General features: G+C 39.8%; 1 protein-coding gene across 8 annotated transcripts in view; it reads right to left on the minus strand.

Annotated features, from left to right (window-relative positions):
* The window catches only part of fbxl17 (F-box and leucine-rich repeat protein 17), a 697249-nt gene that overhangs the window by 664483 nt on the left and 9884 nt on the right, over positions 1-22882 (minus strand). For 5 of the 8 annotated variants that reach the window (XM_072281357.1, XM_072281361.1, XM_072281356.1 and 2 more), the window contains exons 2-3: positions 15185-15876; positions 1006-1128 (exon numbers count right to left, since the gene is read on the minus strand). In XM_072281357.1, the coding sequence (XP_072137458.1) occupies positions 1006-1128; positions 15185-15841 (780 nt within the window). In that variant the 5' untranslated portion in view covers positions 15842-15876. Of the gene's footprint in view, positions 1-1005; positions 1129-15184; positions 15877-20029; positions 20058-20187; positions 20338-20363; positions 20385-22882 lie in introns of those variants that run through there. The other 3 variants (XM_072281359.1, XM_072281360.1, XM_072281358.1) reach the window with 3 other exon arrangements.

Genomic DNA, 22882 nt, shown 5'->3' on the forward strand with positions numbered 1-22882 from the left:
CAACTGTGAATTATCCCTGGTATAGGTGGTGGGTATGAGAATCAAAAGAAATGTTAATGGGCACATGTGAGGGAATAGGTTACAGGGAATTTGGTAGCACAATAAGATAATGACTGAGTGAAGGGCTCTCAATGGACTTTTCTACAGTGAGCCCAAAAGGGCCAAATTAACCTTATGCCCTTCTTGTTCATAAGGATTCCACAATTCTTTTTTAAAAAATGCATCATGACCACAGTCCATGTGATACACTATAGCTAATCACCAGGGTATCCTGTACTCCACCAATCAGATAAACAAGGACAGTAGGTACCTGAGAAGGATAGTCTGATTTGTATGTTAATCAAATCTGATCATCCCTTTGCCAAAAACCTGCACATCTCCATCCAGCAGGACTGCAGGTATTTTCCTGTGCAATAGTTCACAATGATAGCCTAACAGAACTACTAGGGTAGCACATACAAAATGCCATTGGAACTCAGCATGCAAGACAGCATCTATCGAAAAGAGTAAACAGTCAATGTATCAGGCTGAGACCCTTCATCAGAACTTCAGGCATAACTTGATTATACAAGTTGATTTTAAAAAGATATTAACTTATTCTCAAGGATCAGTACCATTGCCAAGCCAATATTTACTGATGGGAGCACTGAGTGGCTGTGGGGTTGAACACATACTACCTTACCGCAGACAATTCACTTTTCCAAATGAAAAAGATGATCAAATATTTAGTAAGAACAACTGAAATACTACCATTTTTAAAATTATTTTCCAAGATGCATAGAAAATACCTTGCAAGTAAATAAGTCTACCTATTATTTATTACAAATGTCATTGGTACATGAAGAGCACATCTTTGTACAGTAATTTACACAGCCCTTCTTGATGTAAAAGCTTATTATATACACCCTGCAAATCTAGTAAATGTTTTTCATATGCTACATTCACTTGGCCTCCAGGATTATATATATATATATATATATATAAATAAGACAACCAAGTCCATACCTGCTGTCGTCCACTAAGATCCAGCTGCTTCCAAAACTGGAAATCTAGACCAAGGTCACGCCAGTACTTGCAAACCAACGATGCTGAAAGACATCTTTCCTTCAAAGATAAGTGAGCAAAGACCTGAAATTTTTTAAAAATAGGCAATGATCAGTTAATATTTAGAATGTTGGGTGAAGCTTCCAACATGTGTTCTAAAATTGTGGGCCGAAGGGCCTGTACTGTGCTGTACTATACTTTGTTCTAAATTTTCTGGAAGATAATCAATGCTTTCATTCAAAGTTCAAGCAAACAAAAACACATTTTCTAGATTTTTCAACTTCATGTGTATTTTTCTAAAAGATTAAAAATCAGTATTTTCCTCCCTTAGCAGACTAGTGTTCACATGAAGCATATGGCTCCTAAACATCAAGATGCACAGAGAGAAATTTAGACTGCAAAAACAAAAAGTATACCAAGAATGGTCCCACATGATTAGTGCCACAGCAGCTAGCATTAAAAGCAATAATTTAATATGCACTTTAAAAATATTCTTCGATTGAATTCAAAATACAGACCACCAACATCAAGTTCCTGGAAAGACCCAAACGACTGTCTGACACAGTCAGAAGAGGCAAACTAAAACAATGCTCAAAGATATTAGAAAAGTTGGATGACTGAAAGGCACCAAGATAAATTTTTACACAATAGATCTGATTATAAAAAATGTTGGATATGAAAGTTAAAAATTAAACTGAACTATTCTGAAGAAATGAACAAGTTGAATGGATTTTCAGCTACACCCAGTGGACAGTTTGTGAAATAACAGTGTAACATGTTTAAAAAGAGCATTGTCTTTTTCAATACACATGTAGGGAGTTGTTCTTAAAAAAAAACAAAAAGCACCACAAATTACAGAAACAAATATTTGCAGATAGTGAGTACAAAACTAAGTCAAAGTCAATATCCCAGCACACTGCCACTCAAATTACATGTTTCTGAGTTAAAGGGTTGGAAAGAAGGGTAATTGGTTTATTCTTGTCGAGTGCACAAAAATAGTGAAAAAACTTTGATTTGCATAACCATCCATATTGATAATTTCAAAGCACAGGTACATGGAGCAGTACAAGGAAAAAGCAGTAACTGAATGCAGATTATGGTGTTACAGTTAGAGAAAGTGCACTGCAGATAGGCAATAGGTGCAAGGACAACGCTGAAGTAGATTGTACAAGAGGTCCACTGAATAGCTTCTAACAGCTTTCAAGCATCACCAATTCAGCACAATTGATACACATGGGGGGAAGTGTATATACACTCAGTAGTGACTTTATACATTGCATCTGCTTGTTAATGCAAATATCTAATCAGCCAATCATGCAGCAGCAACTCAATGCATAAAAATATGCAGTTAACATCACAATGTTTAGACCAAACATCAGAATGGGGAAGAAATGTGATCTAAATTACTTTGACTGTGGAACGATTGTTGGTGCTGGACGGTCTGGATTGAGTATCTCAGAAACTGCGGATCTCCTGGGATTTTCTTGCACAACAGTCCTTGCAGTTTACAGAGACTGGTGCAAAAGACAAAAACATCAAGTAGTAGTTCTGTGGGCAAAACACCTTATTAAGTGGGAGGAGCAAGGAAAGATTGCACCAGTGGATCTTGCAGACCCAGGCGACGACTTCCAGTTTGTCCACAAAACAGCTTATTTTTCTTCTTTTATGTCCTTCTTTTCCTTTCAAAATTGTTGTGGATCAGTCAGAGTCCATGACCTACATTTCAAACTATGGTTCTTCACAAGCGGTGTTTTTGGACTGACTATGCAGCCTAAAGCTTCACTATCTACAGGAATGGCCTGGAAGACATGCACCCTTGGGGTTGGGAGGTCAGAAGTCAGGGAGCAGCCCTGTGGACGACCTGGTTCCTTGCCGGTTTCGCTGACTGAAACATTGTGGGAGACTGAAACACCAAGAGAGCAGGCAGTATGTTTGCTAATCGCCAGCTGCTGTCAGAAGAACGCCTTTGTACTCAAGCGATTCCTCTCTCTCTTTTCATGGAGAGTGAAAGCTTGACAGTCCTCAAGACGCGGACCTTGGAGAAGCAACACTTAATACTGTATCATTGGAACAGCAAGTTGTTAGTCTGTGCTTTTGTTGTTGCAGAAGCGATATCCCTCTCCCTCCCTCTCTCCCCCGCCCCCCCGGAGGAAGACAGCCTATCTGAGATACCAAAGTGCTGGGTTATTGACTGCTGTTTTGATGGACTCTATATCAAGATCTCTTTGGGAGGCTTCTGCAGTTGCTTCCATAGTGGACAGGGTTATTGCTTTTGCTGGCACAAGTGAGGGGGAGGGAGCAGGGAGGGGTTGCTGCTTTTGTTGCTACTTGTGTGAGGGAGGAGCTTCAGGGCTTCAATGATTATCATTTATTGTACGAGGTTTCTTTTTTCATGGATGTCAGCGAAAGTACGAATTTCAGGTTGTATAGTGTATACATTCTCTGATATTAAATGAACTTTTGAACCTTTAATAAGAGAGGTGAATGTAGATTGGCCATTCTGCTTCAAGCTCACAAGAAGTCAGCAGTAACTAAGATAATCATGTGTTACAACAGTAGTGTGCAAAAGAGCATGTCTAGTTGTAACCCTCAGATTCTATCAGCTGCATAAGTCTAGGGAAGACAATCTCTGGCCCCGCCAAACGTGTGAAATTGAAGTGCAAAACCTCCTGTTTGTGTGGATGCTGAGCAATTTGTTACCCTGTTACAAATCAGTACCACAAAATATCAAACAGTACACCATATGCAATTAAACGGTTTAGCTTTATAATTCTCAATTTGACTAAAGGGTTAGTAAAGAAAAGGGCCCATTTTAATGAAACAGTCTACTGTGCACAAGTTGGAGCTCACATATTTCCCTTTCACTAATCTTCCATCAATTTCCCCGGGCTTCGTCCACTTCCGGCCCTACTCCAAGTCCACTCCTTTCTGGAATCTACGACCTCTCTCTATCTCCCGCCGAACAAAGGACCCAGATCACTTCGGTGTCAGGCACACGGCACGAGAACACACTCCTCTCATTGGACAGCTCACATTCCAAAGCACCCCATTATCTCTAACCATAACCCAAACACTGCTTCTACAGAAAGACCATTATGTTAGCAGTGAAACCTTTCCCAGGGTGTTACATAAATGAGGGCATGTTAATCAGGAACTTTGCAAATGTGTGACTGGGTTATGGCTGGAGATAACAGGACTGTGGTATGTATGTGAGCGAATCAGGATTTTGTTGCTCTGTCTTTTGAATCTGGAAGGAGGTTTCTCACGGCTTTTGCCGGGGAGAGATGAGGAGAGAAGACGCGAATGGAGAGATCTGGTAGACCAGCGGACAGGTGGTCTCGGAGCGAGGGTCCGAAAAGCAGCGACGATCGGAGGAGGTCGATGGTGAACGATCGACTTATCAGTGAGCTCCAACTTTGCACCACCAACTGTTTAATAAGATTGGGCCCTTTTCTTTTTTTTCGTTTCTTTACTAACCATATAGTCAAAATAAGAATTATAAAGCTTAATTGTTTAATCGCATATGGTGTACTGTTTGTTATTACATCGTGCAGCATCCACCCAAACGAGATTTCTTAAGTTTGGCCGGGCTGGGGATTATCACCCCCTATATTAAGCTGCGAGCCAAAGCGAAAGTTACAATTGTGGGGGCTATGTTCAGGATTGATTCCATTGGATGCTGTGTGATTACTCTGAGCAATGAACCAGTGGGGCAAGATATTTGTACTTCGGATGAATTGTTAATTCCAGTGTTAAGTACTGTTAAAGTTGCGATTGTGAGCAGGGGTTAGATAAAATGACTGGTGCAGCTCTCATTGTAAAGCAGACCAGTACTGAGGGAGGAGCTGGCCAAAGTTGACTGGAAAGATACCCTAGCAGGGATGACAGTGGAACAACAAGAGCAGGTATTTCTGGGAATAATACAGAAGGTACAGGATCAGGTCATTCCAAAGTGGAAGAAAGGTTCTAAGGGGAGTAAGGGGCGACCGTGGATGACAAGGGAAGTCAAGGCCAGTATAAAAATAAAAGAGAGGAAGTATAACATAGCAAGGATGAGTGGGAAGCCAGAGGATTGGGAGCCTTTTAAGGAGCAACAGAAGATAACTAAAAAGGCAATACAGGGGGAAAAGATGAGGTATGAAGGTAAGCTAGCCAAGAACATAAAGGAGGATAGTAAAAAAGCTTCTTTAGGTATGTGAAGAGGAAAAAATTAGTTAAGACCAAAGTTGGGCCCTTGAAGACAGAAACGGGTGAAATTATTATGAGGAACAAGGAAATGGCAGATGAGTTGAACAGGTACTTTGGATCTGTCTCCACTAGGGAAGACACAAACAATCTCCCAGATGTAATAGTGGCCAGAGGACCTAGGGTAACAGAGGAACTGAAGGAAATTCGCATCAGGCACAAGATGGTGTTGGGTAAATTGATGGGACTGAAGGTTGATAAATCCCCAGGGCCTGATGGTCTGCATCCCAGGGTACTTAAGCAGGTAACTCGAGAAATCGTGGACGCATTAGTAATCATTTTCCAATGTTCTATAGATTCAGGATCAGCTCCTGAAAAGGAGGGTAGCTAATGTTATCCCACTTTTTAAGAAAGGAGGGAGAGAGAAAACAGGCAATTATAGACCAGTTAGTCTGACATCAGTGGTGGGGAAGATGCTGGAATCAACTATAAAGGATGAAATAGCAGCATATTTGGATAGCAGTGGCAGGATAGATCCGAGTCAGCATGGATTTACGAAGGAGAAATCATGCTTAACTAATTTTTTGAGAATGTAACTATGAAAATGGACATGGGAAAGCCAGTGGATGTAGTGTACCTGGACTTGCAGAAAGCCTTTGATAAGGTCCCACATAGGAGGTTAGTGTGCAAAATTAGAGCAAACGGTATTGGGGGTAGGGTAGTGACATGGATAGAAAATTGGTTGGCAGACAAGAAACAAAGATTAGGGATTAATGGGTCCTTTTCAGAATGGCAGGCAGTGACTAGTGGAGCACTGCAAGGCTCGGTGCTGGGACCGCAGCTATTTACAATATACATTAATGATTTAAATGAAGGGATTAAAAGTAACATTAGCAAATTTGTAGATGACACAAAGCTGGGTGGCAGTGTGAAATGTGAGGAGGATGTTATGAGAATGCAGGGTGACTTGGACAGGTTGGGTGAGTGGGCAGATGCTTGGCAGATGCAGTTTAATGTGAATAAATGTGAGGTTATCCACTTTGGTGGCAAGAACAGGAAGGTAGATTACTATCTGAATGGTGTCAAGTTAGGAAAAGGGGAAGTACAATGAGATCTAAGTGTCCTTGTTCATTAGTCACTGAAAGTAAGCATGCAGGTACAGCAGGCAGTGAAGAAAGCTAATGGCATGTTGGCCTTCATAACAAGGGGAGTTGAGTATAGGAGCAAAAAGGTCCTTCTGCAGTTGTACAGGGTCCTGGTGAGACCACACCTGGAGTATTGTGTACAGTTTTGGTCTCTAAATTTGAGGAAGGACATTCTAGCTATTGAGGGAGTGCAGCGTAGGTTCATAAGGTTAATTCCCGGGATGGCAGGACTGTCATATGTTGAAAGATTGGCGTGACTGGGGTTGTATACACTGGAATTTAGAAGGATGAGAGGGGATCTGATTGAAACATATACGATTATTAAGGGATTGGACACACTAGAGGCAGGAAACATGTTCCCGATGTTGGGGAGTCCAGAACCAGAGGCCACAGTTTAAGAATAAGGGGTAGACAATTTAGAACGGAGTTGAGGAAAAACTTTTTCACACAGAGGGTTGTGGTTCTGTCGAATGCTTTGCCCCAGAAGGCAGTGGTGGCCAATTCTCTAGATTCTTTTAAAAAAGTGTTAGATAGAGCTCTTAAAGATAACGGAGTGAAGGGATATGGGGAGAAGGCAGGAAAAGGGTACTGATTGTGGATGATCAGCCATGATCACAGTGAATGGTGGTGCTGGCTCGAAGGGCTGAATGGCCTACTCCTGCACCTATTGTCTATTGTTTCTGAGGAGTGAGGGGAAAGAGTGGTCAGATTTGGAATGTCTAATCAGTCCACGTCCCCCGGGTGAAGAGTGAGAATTCAGAGTTATTATCCGCTCTACTTCTCTGGCGAATAAATGGAAAAATCAGGTTCAAAGTCCCAGCTATGGCAGGCTCTGCCTATTCTCTGGAATAACGCCCACTCCTAAAGGGGAGGAGTAATATGAGACTTGGGCGGAGCAGACCTCTCAGTTGTTAGATGAGCGGCAGTGTTCTGATGATAAAAAGCGACAGAGATTGGGTGAAAGTTTAAATGGGCGGGCCGCTGATGTTGTGAGAGCCGTCAGGTTAATGTGTCCCGTAGCGACAGCTATCAATTATCTGCAAGCACTGGACAATGCTTTTGGTCTGACTGGAAGCCCAATGGTGCTCATGGTGGGGTTCCAGAAAATGAGTGAGGAGAAGGGGCCTGCAAGGAGAAGGCTGGCGAGAGCTTTCTGGGAACATTGTCTGTGTACCCGGGGTTTCGAGCTGCTTGTGAGGAGGTGAGTGGCAGCATTGGGCCGGATACTCAATTTAAACAAGGGACTATGTGGTTCACCCAGTCGAAGCCAATCTGTGACCACATTTTTATGTGGGCTTATTCTATGAGTAGCCAATAATCCACTGCACCAGTCAGTTTGGCCTTTGTCTAGCTTCGAACTCCATCCTTTCCCTGGTGCATGTCATGCTGTTTGCAACATTATAAGACTAGATGTCCTTGATATCACTAAGGCTGCCTGGCAACAAATTACATAGAATAAACACCACTCCATGAAGAAATTGTCCCTCATCACAATTCAGCATTTCTTTCCCTGTAACCTGAGAGTCTGATCACTCATTCCAGACTCCCCAACCAGGCAAAACATCGAGTCTGTCTACCTTTGTCAAGAACTAAGTATTTTTCAAAGTGTTACATAAACACAGGTTGATGTGACTGCAATGCATACAAGCTAAGAATCAGGAAACTGTGTCAGGTCCATCAATTGCTTCGTGGCTGTCTGTGGGGAAGATGGATCTCAGGGTTGTATACTGCATACATACTTCGATTAAAAAAATGTAGTTTGAATCTTTGAAAATCTTTCTGTTTGCAAAACTGTCAGAACCTGAGGTTTTGTTTCTCAATCTTGCAATGTAATACATCTGTAAAATTCTGAGGGTATGTGAATCAGGAACTTTGCAAACGTGTGACTGGGTTATGGCTGGAGATAACAGGACTGTGGTACGCATGTTAGCCAATCAGAATTTTGTTGCACTGTCTTGTGAATCTGGAAGGAGGTTTTAAGCAGGCTTTTGCCAGGCAGAGGTGAGGAGAGAAGACGTGAATGGAGAGATCTGGCAGACCAACTGACGGGTGGACTTGGAGCGAGGGTCCGAAGGGCAGCGACGATCAGAAGAGGTCGATGGTGAACGATCGACTTATCAGTGAGCTTCAACTTTGCATCACAGACTGTTTAATAAGATTGGGCCCTTTTCTTTTTTTTCGTTTCTTTACTAACCATACAGTCAAAGTAAGAATTATAAAGCTTAATAGTTTAATCGCATATGGGGTAGTATTCGTTATTTCGGGGTACTGATTTGTAATGGGAAACACATCGTGCAGCATCCACCCAAACGAGATTTCTTAAGTTTGGCCAGGCCAGGGGTTATCACCCCCTATCTTAAACCACGAGCCGAAGCAAGAGTTACCTACATGAATTTTGTAACCCAAGTTAGCTGCACCTATTTTTCTGCATTACAATCTGAAATTCCTGAACATTTACAACACCAACAGAAATATAGTTGATTCCGGTTAATTGAGCCATCAGTTAATCAGGGCCACTGTTTACTTGAGACAACTCTAAAGAACAAAAACTAATGGACAAAATAGCTGAGATTCCATTTGACCATAAGACCTTGAGACATAGAATCAGAATTAGGCCATTCCATCACAGCTGATCTTGGATCCAACTCAATACCATACACCTGCCTTCTCGCATATCCTTTGATACCCTGACCAATCAGGAAACTATCAGCTTCCGCTTTTTTTATACTCATCGACTTGGCCTCCACTGCAGTGTGTGGCACAGCATTCCACAGATTCACTGCTCTCTGGCTTAAAAAAATTCCTCCTTACTTCTGTTCTAAAAGGTCCGTCAATCGATTTTGAGGCTGTGCCCTCTAGTTCTGGATATCCCCTGCCAGAGGAAACATCCTCTCCACATCCACTTTATCTAGTCCTTTCAACATTTGGAAGGTGTCAATGAGATCTCCCCGCGCACACCCCCCCCCACCCTGCATTCTTCCAAGTTCCAGTGAGTATAGGCCCAAAGCTGCAAGATGCTCCTCATATGTTAACCCCTTCATTCCCAGAATCATCCTCGTGAACCCCCTCTGGACTCTCTCCAATGACAATACATCCTTCCTGAGATATGGGGCCCAATTCCCTTCATTCATTTGGGGCACTATGCCTCATAATTGCGACAGGAGACTGTTGCCGAACAATTTCTAACTGGAGTCAGTTGTGTGCATTTGAGTGGCCATTAGCCACTACACCGTGATTAGAGTGAGTGAACAGCTTTTAAGCAGCATCAATTGCATGTGTTTCTGTTCAAAAAGCAGTGACTTTTTGTCACTAACATGAGAAAGCCTACAGATGCTGGAAATCCAAAGCAACACATGAGAATTGCCAGAGAAACTCAGCAGGTTAGACGGTACCCATAGAAATTAAAACTTATTTATTTCCATAAATGCTGCCTGACCTGCTGAGTTCCTCCAGCATTATATGTGATTTTTGTCACTGACAGTTGGTGAGCAATAAGCAGTAAGACAATTCAGAATTGATTGCTCACTGCAAATTCAAGCAAGCAGACTTGGAGATGGAACAAATAGCAAAGAGTAAAACAAAACAATTTCACTACTTCAAGTTAGGAACTACGAAGAACTTGAAAGGGTCAACAATCATCTTGAATGTTACAATGAAAATGAAGATTTGGAAGATGCAATTGTCAAAAGCATTGTATGAACGCAGTCCACTATCTGCACTAGGTGTCTGCACTGATTTTGTTCACTTACAGTCAATCAAAAGAACACGGCACTGGATGAGCACATCTGTCGATAACTATTAGGAACCAATACGCAGTTTCATAGCATTGTGGTAGTATTGGTAAAATGTTCTAATTTGTTCAGTATTTCATTTAAATATATAATTTATTACTCAGTTAAGCAACAAGTTTGTCTTTTTATACCTTTTTAACTACTTCCATGAAACTTCAGCTAATTGAGGTAGCTGCTCAATTGAGCCAAAATGTACTGGTTCTGATGAATCCAAATTAACCAGAATCCACCATATATCTAAGCATATGCAATATAAAAATTTTATTTTAAATAAGGTCTTGCAGTCAAGGCAGAATAAAAGCTATTTTTTAAAATGAACATATTAATAATGTTTTAGTACTACTACACTTAACCTTTTGTCAATCTTCACAAGCAAGGATGGCATATAAAAAAAATTTTTAAGTGCCCACCATAACCTTTTCTGCCATTCTGTTTTACATATTCAAATAGCCCAGCATTCTTCAGAAGGGAACTCATGTCCTATGTACAATACTCGACCTTGCAACATTTCTAAAGCTAGATTTTTCTTCTAAGGTTATTGCAAGCTCACTTATGCCTCAAGTTATCTGGAGATCCCAGCAGAATTAAGCTGTTACAATCAGATCAATCATTATGGAAAATCTAGCACATGTACCACCTCATTATAAACTATAGAATCTTCCAAACCAACTATAATACTATTCAATTTCTTGAACAGAAAATTCCAAAGTGTTAGCACATAAAACGTACAAATGAAAAGCTATCATTATACCCATGACATTTTAACATAAGGAATAAAACATTTGACCCTCATGCCAAGCTCAATACAGGATCATGGCTGATCTTTTGTGTTCTAACCCTGTATCCCTTGCTTCCCTTAATACTAAGTACCTTTTGATCTCTTATCTTGTTTACACTCAGCAACTCAGCCTCCAAAGCCTTCGAGTGGAGAAACCCAAGGAGTCACTAGCCTTCAGAAAATGAAACTTCTTCCCACAGTCGTGAACTTTGAGATTATGTCTCTAGGATATGCCAGCCAGGTGAAACATCATCATGACATCAAACCTTCAAGGCCTGTAGGAATTCTTCATTTTTCATTAGGATCATTCCTCATTTTTCTAAACACAGAGCATAACCCTCCTCTGTCCAATCTCTCCTCATCAGACAATGTATCCCCTCACCCCAGTCTAAGGTCTCAACCTGCTGAATCTTCATTGCATTTCTACTGTTGCAAGTAGAGCTTTCCTTGTACAGGAAGGCAAAATCTGCATACAATAGTCATTCCAAGTGTTATCTCCTCTATAAATGCAGAAAGCAAAACTCTAGTTTTTTTCAAATTGCATTATGCTTTAGTACAATATATCAAAAGAAATTCTTCATAAAAAGCTCGGGTCTCACAGAGATTTAATTCAGAGGAAATGTCAGCTGAAAATTACATCAAGTTGCCAAATGAGACTCAAAGTTCTGCTAATAATGGACCAAATGAAAATCATGCTGCAAAAGGCCAGAACTGGAAGAGCAGGGAACTCTCGAAGGAATGTCAGATCTTGAAAAGAAACAAGACCAACTTGGAATTTAATGAAAATTTGTAGGCAGATTTAATGCCAGATTAGGTCACCAAAAGAGATGGAATAATAATGAATCTAAAAAAAGGCATGGATGAGTGTTTCAGAAGCATATAGGGATGGTAACAAAAGAGACATGACACAATTCCTTTCAACACACCATAGCCAGCCTCTCTACATCTCTGCATTTTAGAACGTTGACTTCACAATTGGAAATACGTGTGTCGATCGAGAGCAAAAGTAATGATTTTTTTCCCCTAAACATTTCAGCCTCTTCACCTTAGGTGCATTACAATAATTATCCATTTATGCTTCAGTCATTTCTTCTAAGCTGAAAGAACCACTCAAAAGAAAGCCAGAAAAGACAGAATGTGAGACCTTGGGAAAATAAAGTTTTCTTAACTTTGATGGAAATCTATCTGATCACATGAATGGACGTTTTGCACAATAGCATTCACAGAACAACTGACAACTCTTAAATTTGTTTACTTTCTCAATCAAGTTTAATTCACACCATGCATTGAGCTGGAAATGATGACATTTAGCTTTAAAATGGCAGCAAGTCTCAGAGCTCCACACATGTGGATGTTCTGAATAACCCAAACAAATGGCATCTGTGGCATCTGTTGTGTTATGCTACTGAAATCCAGTCTTGCATCATATCAAGCCATATTTTTGAGCTAGAGCCATCAAGCAAAAGGCAAAATTATTGTACTAAAATTAAGTGTTCAGTTTCAAATTATTTAAATGTTTATAAAACTTTTATCTATCTTAAACATTTTTAAAATAAGTAACATTAAAAGTTAATTGTTAACAGCTATTAAATACCAAACAGAAGAGATTCTGCAGATGCTAGAAACCTAAAGTACCACACAAAATGCTGGAGGAACTTAGCAAGTCAGGCAGCATCTATGGAAAGAAGTAATGATTGATGTTTCAGGACAAGACCAGAAACATCAATTCTTTAGTCCTTTCATAGATACTGCCAGGCCTGCTGAATTCCTCCAGCATTTTGCATATGTTACAGTTATTAAACAGCCGGCCAGTGGTGTAGTGCCATCTGCAGCGGACCTTGGATGTGAATTCAACCAGTTCCTTGCACGCTTTCCATCCACTCTGGGTTGAGTGTTGAGCTAGCAACTTGGCCTTGTAAAAAACAGACAAAAGCTAAAGAAATGACAAGGTTTCTGCCAATGTACCACAAGACGTGGAAAGGAACAACAACAGTTATTAACTGCCTCTGAAAAATTACTGAAATCCCTATTAGCTTTCACGGGCACAATACTACAACTCAGATGAGCTATTACACATAAAAGAATTTTTCTCTCAAATCGAACACTATCCTGAGATCCATGATGCAAAGAGAAAGAAAATCTGTAATTCCAATGATGACTTAAGTGCAATACATCGAACTTCAGCAACTGAGTTTTATATAGAACATCTGACACAGAAGCACAAGGTGATTCATGGTGTGTTATCACATGATGTTTGTTACTGCGCCACAAGGAGAAAATTAGGACATAGAACCAAAAACTTAGACAAAGTATATTAAGCAAGAAAACAGAGCCAGAGATTTCAGAAACAAATTCCAAAGCTTCAGGCCTTTGAATGTGAAGTTATATCTGCCAAAAGTGAAGCAATTTAATTCAAAGTTAATCAAGGAGTTAAAATTGCAGGAGTGTGCAGAGGTCTCAGTAGCTCCGGAGAAAATTAAAGACCTACGAATGGACAAGACCACAGAAGAGATCAAATGAACATGATAAGTATATCAATGGATTGCTTAACCATAAGCCACCAATGGCCAGCAAACATTGTGTATTTAAGTAAACATGACTTCATACAATTAGAAAACTGGCAGCCATGTTTTGAATGATCAAGTTCACACAAAAATACTCTGCTGAAAAGCAATCAAACTGAAAGGTTAACTCTTATTTTTCTCTCCACAAATGCTGCTTGACCTACTGGATATTCCCGGCATTATGTGCATTTATTTCATAAGAGAAAGAAAAAACAAGCAGAGTGTATTAGAATAATAAGATACAAAAGGCATTGCTTTGGGTTTCAGCAAAAAATCAAATGAAGCAAAAGCACAGTTGGATGGTACATTAAGTCAGTCATGAAGGAGCAAGTTGATCACACCGTTAACAAGATGGTTCACAAAATGATGACTTCAGTCTGTGCTTCTTAATGACTGTTATACAAAACAGATTTGCACTTGGGCTATACAAAACTACAACAGTTTCTATGATTAGAACATTTTTTCAACGTTAATCTATTAATACTGAAGGATTGTTAAGCAAATCAGAATGATTGCAATAATATCAAAACTTTGAATTTTGAAGCAGAGGCTCCAAATTAATAAGAAATGGGAGCAGACAGACCCAGTCTTGACTTCACCATTGTTTTTTTCAACTCTTTCCTTATGCTCAGATAGTGTAATTTAAATGTCTCTCTATCTTAGAGAAATCTGAGATTCATGATTCTCAGAAAAGAAATTCTCATCTGCCTGAAATAGGTGATACCTTAATCGGAAACTATGACTTGTAGCTTGAAATATTCTCATGAGGATACTTGAGTCCCCAAATCATCCTGCACAACCATATTTTATAGTCACAATCACTTTCTTGACCCATTTGTATCCCTTTTCATATTCTCCATCTCCTCCTCCTAATTTTGGTTGATGGCAACCATCACAACCATCATCCCACAGCTACTTCCTGTCCAATATCTTCAAAGGCTTTTGTTTAATTTAATGCATTTTCTTTAAATCATTCAAACGAGATCAACGCAAGTCTTAAAACAATCTGCTGGGGGAAATACAAACACACAAAAGAAGAAAAAGAAATGAAATTGAATCAATTTGCCATGTTTTTTTGAAATGAAGTGATTGTTGGAATACAGGTATGGGTTTCATGTTGCTGAAAGGTTTTCTCAAGAATGTATGTAAGTAACAAAAAGATGTTGACTAATAATTGCAAAGTTATAATTATCAAATTTACTTCTCAAAAGTAAATTGTACTCTTTAGGCAAATAGTTTCAACTGACCAAAAATAAAAGCAAAATATTGCCACAGTGTGTTAAACCTACTTGAATATTAATCTGAGTATATCTACTGAACAAGGTAGATTACAATATTCTAGAGTTTACAATGCTCAGAATGGGTTTGGTAAATCTGCAAGCAATATTGATAGAACAGGTACAGTACTATAGGAACAATATTAATATCAAGTCAAGTAAAAGTTTTTGCAATGACTTAGACAGAAATCATAGCTTTGTAGCCAAGTAAACACAAAGTCAGAAACAAAGATGAAGTTGGTCAAGGAATTTAACCATTCCCCTCCCCCCCAACATAATCCTTTGTAAATGGCTAGTAGACAATTTTTTAAAATTGCTAACAATTCAGATTTGTTTCTGTGTAAATGATACTATATTATTTCATGTCATAAGTAATATCCTGTATGGTTATTAGCCTCACCTTAAGTAGTATAGAGGACGGAAGCTCATTAATATTTGGTGGTTCAGATTCCATTCTTAAATCTTTAAGATTTTCTTGAGGAATTATTTCACTGTCTTCAGATCCCAATGGGGACAATGGATGCTGGAGAAGAGATGAACTGTCACCCACGTTCCCATCATGTCCCATGTTTGCGCATTCTGCTGTGGATGTAGGCAAAGTACATACAGACACAGGACATTGTGCTATGTCATTCTTTAAACCAGTCTCAGGAATTCTTCCAACTGCAGAACGAGGTAGTTTGCAAGGTGTACAAGCTTGTACCCCAGCACATTTACGTTTGCAAACAGGCATCTCGGAATAGTCTGAACAGACTGTCCTAAAAAGAGGTGGCCCAATAAGTTTTGCTGGAACACTGGAAAGTAAACTTTTACCCTGTTCTTCCCAGATACTAAGTTCTTTTGGAGAGAGAAGAAATTTAGCACACTCTTCTGTAGTAGTCAATGCAGTGTATCTTTCTGCTAGTTTGGATGCACTTTCAAGCTGATCCTCATCAATAGCAGAAGTATTGTGAACAATGAAACACAGCATACAAGGCCCACGAAGAAAGCAGTTTTTTCTGACTTTCCGTCTTCGTTTCTTCAGACGTTTACCATTTTTTGAAAGAAAATGGCCCATATAGAAGACTCAGACCGTTCTCCAATATGAAGCTTCTATAAAAAGAAAATAAAATAAGTGTAAAGTAAAATATTATGTGAACAGATCTACAGAGATAATTCAACTGCACATTTAACTTCAAATCATTATTTTGAAAGTGACAAGTGATTCATGGGTGAAAGAATGTTGTACATTCCTCTATAGTGAATTGTATGGATTAGCATTCTGCTAGTGTAATGAAAAAAACAGACTGCAATGCACTTTAATGCAATACAAATACATTTACAATTCACTTAAATCCAGCATAAATTTATAACATAATTTAAAACCCTATTACATAAGGGATAGGTAACTCAAACATTTTGAAGTTCACTGATACTGCAAAATTTCTGTTGCACAGAAGTTGACAGCTATTTAAAAATTGAAGGAAAGGCTTGATTTACAGCTAATTTTAACTGTAAATTATAGAAAATGAAGTCATAGAATTAAGTTTTATTTTAAAAATTGCTTCAAAAATCTGTTTTGTATAATCAAATGTTTGTTAACATCACCAATTTTTCACAGTCTCAACATGACTATTTTATTCAAGTTCAAATCTTCTACGTTGAACTTTTGTTTACTAGTCTGAAAATATTCGCAGAGATATAAAACTGAGTCAGAACAAACTATTAAAATTGGGTAACCTATATTTCAAGACTAAAAACAAGTTACATTATCAATATTTAATTGTATCTGTAAAACCTCAGAACTTGCCTTTATACAAAAGAGAAACAATTTATTTCAACTGCATTTTGGAACAGCAGATGCAATGCATCTCAAATAGTTTTAGTTTAATTAGTTGAACTTTTAGTTAAATACTCCTCCTCTTAACAACTGAATACTCATCAGTATGTATATAGTAACGACATGTCATCACCATTCCTCACTACCCTCTACAGTTACCAGGTTCAGACAGATTGCCTGACATTCAGGACAGATGAACAGAATGTTATCTATTGCTGAATGGAAATTTGAAATTTGCTCTTGCACCAAGTATTGCATATTGCCATCAAAAATAACTTTGAAACAATCCAAATACTAGATATTTTTGCAAGGCTTATTGCTAGATAAATTTCATTGTTTAAAAAGTTTTAACCAATATTTAAGCAGAACCAAATCTGTGGAAGCATACACAGAACATAAGAACAAAGGAAATACATCCATGATAAAATTTGGTACGTCATATGTATACTCTTTCATCCAGATATGGTCATGGAGAGATACAGTACAGAAACAGGCCTATTGGCTCATTATATCGACATCAAATATCAATGTCTCAGAGGGGAGCCAGAATGGGGAATGGAAAAAGGGGAGGGGGGGAAGGAATTACTATAAGATAGAGAAATTGATGTTCAAGCTATTAGGTTGGAGGTTACTCAGACAGAATCTGCTCCTCCAACCTGAGAGTGGTCTCATCATGGCCGTAGAGGAGAACATGGACCAACATCTCAGAATGGGACTGGGAAGTGGAATTAAAATGGTTGGCCATTGGGAAATTCTACCTGTTGCAGGTGGAATGAAGGTGCACAACAAAGCCACAACTCTTGTAATTAAAACCGAATTTTTAAACAAGTTCTGTCATAGGTACTTGTATCTATCCCTCACACATCTCTAGTTTTGGCCACTCCCGCTCAAAAAAAGTTGCCCATAAGTAACTAAGGCATTTATTTTGACTATGGTGGTATTTCATTATTGTGAGGCCCTCCGTTGTCAAATGTTGTGTCCCATCTATCTACATGATACGCAAGCCAGGGTATTAAAATATGGAGAGTAAGCTGATGCCCATGTAGCAGACTCCCCTCTCTGCACAACTGATGAATCCAAAGGAATGGCAGAGACCAATATAATGTGGCACCAGCAGCGTTGCAGGAGTTGCCAGTCAGTGTTGAACTCAATGTAGGAGTGCCTTAGGGACTCCAGCTCCAGATATTTCCTCAGAGTTTACTCCTGAAGCCTTCCCCCAAATGGCTATAGCCACAAGGCAGCAGAGGTTTGAGATCCGAGTTTCCCTTCTCTTAGATGGGCTGCCAACTACAGCCAATGAGCTCCATCTGCCCAAAGTGACTGGTTTTAAGGCACCAGTAACCTGCCTTTACCCCTCCTCATGTCAGTAGAAATGTTTCTGCAGGGCCTAGTAGCTAAGCCACACGTGAAGGTCAGGAGCTGGACTTGGTTGTCAGAGGCTATTTGAGATGCATGCCATTGGAAACATTTAATAGGTAGTAGGAGCTTATCCTCAATACCAATCCCAGCTATGACAACCTTGAGGAAACTCCTTCAATACATTAATGCTAAAAAAATAGTCAATAATCTAAGGTTTTGCTCTTGGCTCTCACTTAGATCCTCTCAAGGTGACAATATTTATATGTAAAAAGCTGCTGACACCAAGACATGCCTCTTAATCCCTTTATAGCCTCTAAATTATTATATATTTATTGTGGAAGAATGAAGCTCAACTTCCCTGCATTCCTTTGCAAATTACAGATCCAAAAGTCTACTATCTATACCGAGTGCCTTTAAAAAGTATTCAGCCACCACAATTATTTTCACATTTTACTGTCTGACTTTCTAAATTTAAAATATATTAAAGTAGGATTTTTGAGCTAAATCTACAAAATATTGCACATGTCAAATACAAAGAAAAATTCCAAACCCTGTCAACAATTTACTAAAATTAAAAACTGTGAGGCTGAAAAAGTATTCATCCCATTTGTAATGACTACTTTAACTTTCCTCATGTGCAATTCTGTGTATTACCTTACCAACTCACCCAATTTGTTAACGTAGAAAATTGGAGGATCACCAAAACAAATATCCCCCCTCTACATAAGGTCCAACAGTATGGTAGATTTTCAACAGGCCAAACCACAATGAGGACAAAAGAGCATTCAAAGCAAGTCAGGGAAATGATAATAGGGAATCACAAATTTGGGGAACAGCATAAGACCATCCCAAAAGCACTGAACATAACTCGGAGCTCAGTGCAATCCATCAAAAAAAAAAGTGGAAAACATATAAAACCACGGCCACACCGCCTAGGTCAGGCTGGATCTCTAAACTTAGTCACCTGAGAAGAACTTGTAAGACAGGCTACTGTGACACCAACAGTTACTCTGAGTGAGCTGCAGAAGTCAGTGACTGCAAATGGAGATGAAGTTCATGGCTGCACTCTCTCTAAGGCCTTGCACAAAAAAGGGTATTTATAGAAAAGTGACAAGGAAGAAACCCTGGTTAACAAAAAACAACATATCCTTGCCTATAAAGACTTTGCAAAGCGTCGCTGAGAAGATACTGTAAAGATGTGGAAGAAGGTCTTGCGGTCAGATGGGACTAAAGTAATACTTTTTGGCCTCAACACTAAGCGGTGTACGCAGCGTAAATCTAATACTGCACATCAGCCAGGTAACACCATCCTTACTATAAAGTATGGTGGAGAAGGCAACATGCTATGGGGATGCTTTTCAGCAGCGGGAACTGGAAATGTGGTCAGGATTAATGGGAAGATCAATGCTGCTAAATACAGAGAGATCCTGGATAAAAATCTGCCCGCCTCTGCCAGAAAGCTTACACTGGGGAGGAAGTTTGTCTTTCAGCAGGATAATGACCCAAAGCATACTGCCAGAACAACCATGGAATGGCTTCAAATGAAGAAAGTTGATGTCCTTGAGTGGCTCAGTCAGAGTCCTGACCTTGACCTAATCGAACAAGACCTCAAAATTGCCATCTTCTACCGCTCCACAACTAACCTAGCACAGCTTGAACAATTTTGCAAGGAGGTATGGGCAAATCTTGATCCATCACGTTGTGCAAAGCTAATAGAGACTTGTACAAAAAGACTACTGACTGTAATAACTGTGAGAGGCGGTTCAGCTAAGTACTGAATAAAGCGGTATGAATACTTTTGAAATACTGACATCTCAATTTGTGAAATTTTAGCTTTTTATGCTTTACGAGTTGCCCTGTTTTTTGAGCTCTGCTGTGAAAAACAGCAGCATGTGATTCACAAATAAAAATTCTCAATTAAATTTATCAAAATCCCTGGCTGTAATACTCATTTAAGTGAACAAAGGGTTGGGAGCTAAATAATTTTACAAGGCACTGTATCCCATACCATAAAGATACATCTAAGAACACTGCACACAGCAAATGTTATGGAACTGAACATCATACCTGATGCAGCACTGAAGACCTGCACGTTAGAACAAGCTGTACCCATGGCAATGATGCTTTAGTAGCTACAACAATGCGTATCTGGCAAGGTGAAAAATTACCAACGTACATTACGTAGATAAAAAAAAAAGCAGGAAAAATCCAATCGTGGTAATTACCTCTCAATCAAAGCAATGTAGTTAAAGCTTTCCATTGCTATTAGTAGCACTTCCTCATCAATAACTCAATCAACGCAACTCGTTTAGATTTCACTTGGAGCATTCCAAATTGGATCTCATCACAGTCTTGCTCCAAACGCAAATGAAAGAGCCGAATTCCAGCAAGAGTGACTGACCTTGATATCAAAGTGAAAAAGAAATACTCCATATATTTCTACGGTATCAAGAAGGCATGGGAAAACTGAAGTCAATGTACTTGGCATCACTGCACAACTTTTTCTAGTGGACCTAATAAAAAGACGAAGAAACTGATGATGTAATAATATCCTTCCTTCAATGACAAGACTAGAAGTGATGTTTGTTGATCAGACAGGTTTCAATGAGGTCATCTCTCATTCTTCTGAATTCCAGTGAGTACAGGCCCAGAGCCATCAATTGCTCCTCATATGACAAGCATTCAATCCTAGAATCATTTTCGTGAACCCCTTTGTATCCTCTCCCATGTCAGCACATCGTTTCTTAGATAAGTGGCCCAAACCTACCCACAATACTCCAAGCAAGGTCTCACCATTTTATAAAGCCTCAATATTTCATCATTGCTGTTATATTCTAGTCCTCTCAAAATGAATGTTAACATCACATTTGCCTTCTCTACCAGCGATTCAACCTGCAAATTAACCTTTAAGGAATCCTGCACGAGGACTCTCAGGCCTACTTGCATCTCAGACTCTTAAATTTTCTCTGCACTTAGAAAATAATCTATACTTTCATTTCTTCTACTAAAGTGCATGAACATAAACTTCCCGACACTATATTCCACCTACCACTTTTTTGCCCATTCTCCTAATTAAGAAGTTCTGTAGCCTCTCTGCTTCCTCAAAACTACCTGCTCCTCCACCAATCTTCATATCATCTGCAAACTTGGCTACAAAGCGATCAATTCCATCATCCAAATCATTGACATACAACATAAAAATAAGTGGTCCAGACACAGAACCCTGCGGAACACCACCAGTCACCAGCAGCCAACCAGAAAAGGCTCCCTTTACTCCCACTCTTTGCCTCCTGCCAACCATGCTCTATCCATGCTACTATCTATCCTGTAATACCATGGGCTCTTAACTTGTTAAGCAGCCTCATGTGTGGCGCCTTGTCAGAGGCCTTCTGATAATCCAAGTAGCGCACAATGGTTACTTCCATTCACAATTCCTGAACAGATGAACCAATCCTTGCCTACATGCAGTAATATCGAGACAACATTTAGACATGATAAACAGTAGGTAACATTCATGCCACATAAATACCAGACAATTATCATCTCCAAACTGAGAGGATTCAGCAACATACCCTGGACATTCAATGGCTTTACCACTGTGTAGTAACCCAGCATTTCCATGGCACAGTCAGGTGAAGCTACAGAATACACTTTTACATATCTGGATTACTGCACATCCAATAGCTCTGAAGAAGCTCAACACAGCTCAAAACAAAGCAACCCTGCTGATGGCATCACATCTACCAACCCAAACGTCCACTCCTTCTATCAGCAGCACAGCATGACTGCAGTGTATAACAACTACAAAATACATTGCAATTACTCACCACCTCACAAGTCTTTTATCTCTACCACCAAGGAATACCACCTGTTGTCAGCTTCCCTCATAGACACCATGAATTCTTGGTCCATACTGTCATTCCTTACTTTTCTAAATCCTGAATCGCCCTCCCCATAAGCCCAGTGCGAGTACCTTCACCATGAAGGACAGTTGCTGCTTATCACCACCTTCTTAAGGGTAATGAAAAAAGAGCAAACACTGATCTTATCACAAACAAGAGAAAATCTGCAGATGCTGGAAATCCAAGCAACACAAACAAAATGCTGTAGGAACTCAGCAGGCCAGGCAGCATTTCTGGAAAGGAGTACATTCGACATTTCGGGCCAAGACCCTTCAGCAGGACTGGAGAATAAAAAGATGAGGAGTAGAGTTATAAAGGTGGGGGAGGGGAGGGGGAGAGGAGGGAAAAATACAAGGTGATAGGTGAAACCTGAAGGGGAAGGGATGAAGTAAAGAGCTGGGGAGTTGGTTGGTGAAAGAGATACAGGGCTGGAGAAGGGGGGAGTCTGTTAGACCTGAAAGAAGAGGCCACGGAAGAAAGAAAAGGAGCACCAGAGGGAGGCAATGGGTCGCAAGGAGATAAGGTGAGAGAGGGAAAAGGGGATGGGGAATGTTGAAGGGGGAGGGGTATTACTGGAAATTCAAGAAATCGATATTCATGCCATCAGGTTGGAGGCTACCCAGACAGAATACAAGATGTTGTTCCTCCAACCGGAGTGTGGCCTCATCACAACAGATCACAATGGGAATGGGAAGCGGAATTAAAATGGGTGGCCACTGGGAGAATCCGCTTTTTTCTGGTGGACGGAGCATAGGTGCTCGGCGAAGCGGTCTCCCAATCTACGTCGGGTCTCACTGATATACAGGAGGCCACACCAGAAGCCCCAGAGTACATGACCCCAACAGACTCAAGGTATATCTTACAAGTGTTGCCCAGATCGCAAAACATGGATCAAAATATGCTTGCTATATTGTGATACTTTGTGACTTTGGTAAACATATTTTGAAAATATTAGCTTTAAATGCAATTGTCATTTTATCATAAATTCTGATCAACAACTCTATATACTGCACATATC

The sequence above is a fragment of the Mobula birostris genome, chromosome 17 (genome assembly GCF_030028105.1).
Source record: "Mobula birostris isolate sMobBir1 chromosome 17, sMobBir1.hap1, whole genome shotgun sequence".
Lineage (NCBI taxonomy): Eukaryota > Metazoa > Chordata > Chondrichthyes > Myliobatiformes > Myliobatidae > Mobula > Mobula birostris.